Source organism: Sinocyclocheilus rhinocerous, unplaced genomic scaffold (genome assembly GCF_001515625.1).
Source record: "Sinocyclocheilus rhinocerous isolate Xijiao unplaced genomic scaffold, SAMN03320098_v1.1 scaffold760, whole genome shotgun sequence".
Taxonomy (NCBI): Eukaryota; Metazoa; Chordata; class Actinopteri; order Cypriniformes; family Cyprinidae; genus Sinocyclocheilus; species Sinocyclocheilus rhinocerous.
Genome location: NW_015667422.1, coordinates 197,984 through 199,520, shown reverse-complemented (window position 1 = coordinate 199,520; position 1,537 = coordinate 197,984). Strand labels below are relative to the sequence as shown.

The following is a 1,537-nucleotide window of genomic DNA, read 5'->3' as shown; positions in this document are numbered from 1 at the left end:
ATACATATATTCATATGTAAGTCGCTTTGGGTAAAAGCGTCTGCTAAATGACTAAATAAATCAATATAAATACACAATACCAGTTAATGTTTAAAAATGGGATGTGCACAATATTGCTGAAATGAAACCAAAACTTATTTTACATAATATTTACTCAATGTACTTAAAAATTGCACGAAAAAAAAGTACACAATTCAATATTATTTTATTATTTATTTTATAATATTATTATATTATTTTAGTATTTGTTTTATTATAGTATTTTTTTCTATATTTTACATTTGTTTTTATTTTTATATTTCACTTATCATTATAATATTAAAGTAATTCCATGTGCTTTTGTCATTTTTATTCATTTTTGTATTTTAATATTTCTATTTAGCTTTCATTTATTTTGTTATTTATTTGAGTTATTTTAGAAATGTTGCTTAATCGAAATAAAATAAATTTAAGTTCTTCATTTTAAAATTAGTTTAAAGGGGTCATATGATGCTATTTTAAAGATCTTGGGCGGCTTTATGCAAATCTTCCCACATCGTGATGTAGGTATGTGGGGGCGTGTTAGAACGAGCCGTTTTAGGTAGGCGTGGTTGACTCTTAACTTTTATAAAGAATATATCTTTGGATTTGAGACTTTAGTCTTTGCAACTTTACAGATCTTCTTTATGCACCAAGAGCTTGTAACACTCCAAAGAGAAAGGAAAAATTTAAATCGCATCATATGACCCCTTTAAGTAATTGTATGTGATTTTGTCATTTTTATTAGTTTGTTTTTTAATTTTTTATTTAGCTTTAATTTATTTTAAATTTTAATTTAAGAATCTATACTTAATTGTATAAAATTATTTTCAATTAACGAAAATAATTTTTTAAAGTTTTATTTTCAGTTAATAATAACACTGCATAAAATGTGCAATTTTAGCAATCTATGAAAAAAAAAATCTATGGTGTGGATTTAAATAGGGTAAAATAAATACTACACTCTTATTGGGTGCATAAAGCATAATAGAAATAACAAAATAATTAATGAACAAAATATTTAATAAATGAACACTTAAAATGTGGGGGAATTGTAAAACTTTGCAAAAGATTGATGTGGGGTATCCCGAAACAAGCTAGCATGAACACTGTTAAGCGCTGTACCTGAGAGTGTACGTTGTGAGGTTACGCTGACGGCGGCGAGTTGCTTTCAGCTTCACAAAGGTCCGTCCGGTGGGGTCAAAGGTACACATCATGGTGAAACACACACTGAAGATGACCAACCAATTACACGCCACAATTCCTGTTGAAAATAAATGAAGAAACCAAATAAAATAACTAATTTAAAGGGGTCATCGGATGCCCATTTTCCACAAGTTGATATGATTCTTTAGGGTCTTAATGAAAATTCTGTAACATAGTTTGGTTAAAATTTCTCAATGGTAATGTAAAAAACACCTATTTTACCCTGTCAAAAACAGCTCTTTTCAGATCAAGCCATTTTGTAGCATTTTCCTTTAAATGTTAATGAGCTATGCTGACCCCGCCCCTCTCTTCC

The 1,537-nt window shown here is 28.5% G+C and overlaps 1 protein-coding gene across 2 annotated transcripts in view; it reads right to left on the bottom strand.

Annotated features, from left to right (window-relative positions):
- The window catches only part of LOC107733951 (sn1-specific diacylglycerol lipase alpha-like), a 52,119-nt gene that overhangs the window by 28,611 nt on the left and 21,971 nt on the right, over nucleotides 1-1,537 (bottom strand). For both annotated transcript variants that reach the window (XM_016545812.1, XM_016545813.1), the window contains one exon: nucleotides 1,144-1,282. In XM_016545812.1, the coding sequence (XP_016401298.1) occupies nucleotides 1,144-1,282 (139 nt within the window). The remainder of the gene's footprint in view (nucleotides 1-1,143; nucleotides 1,283-1,537) is intronic.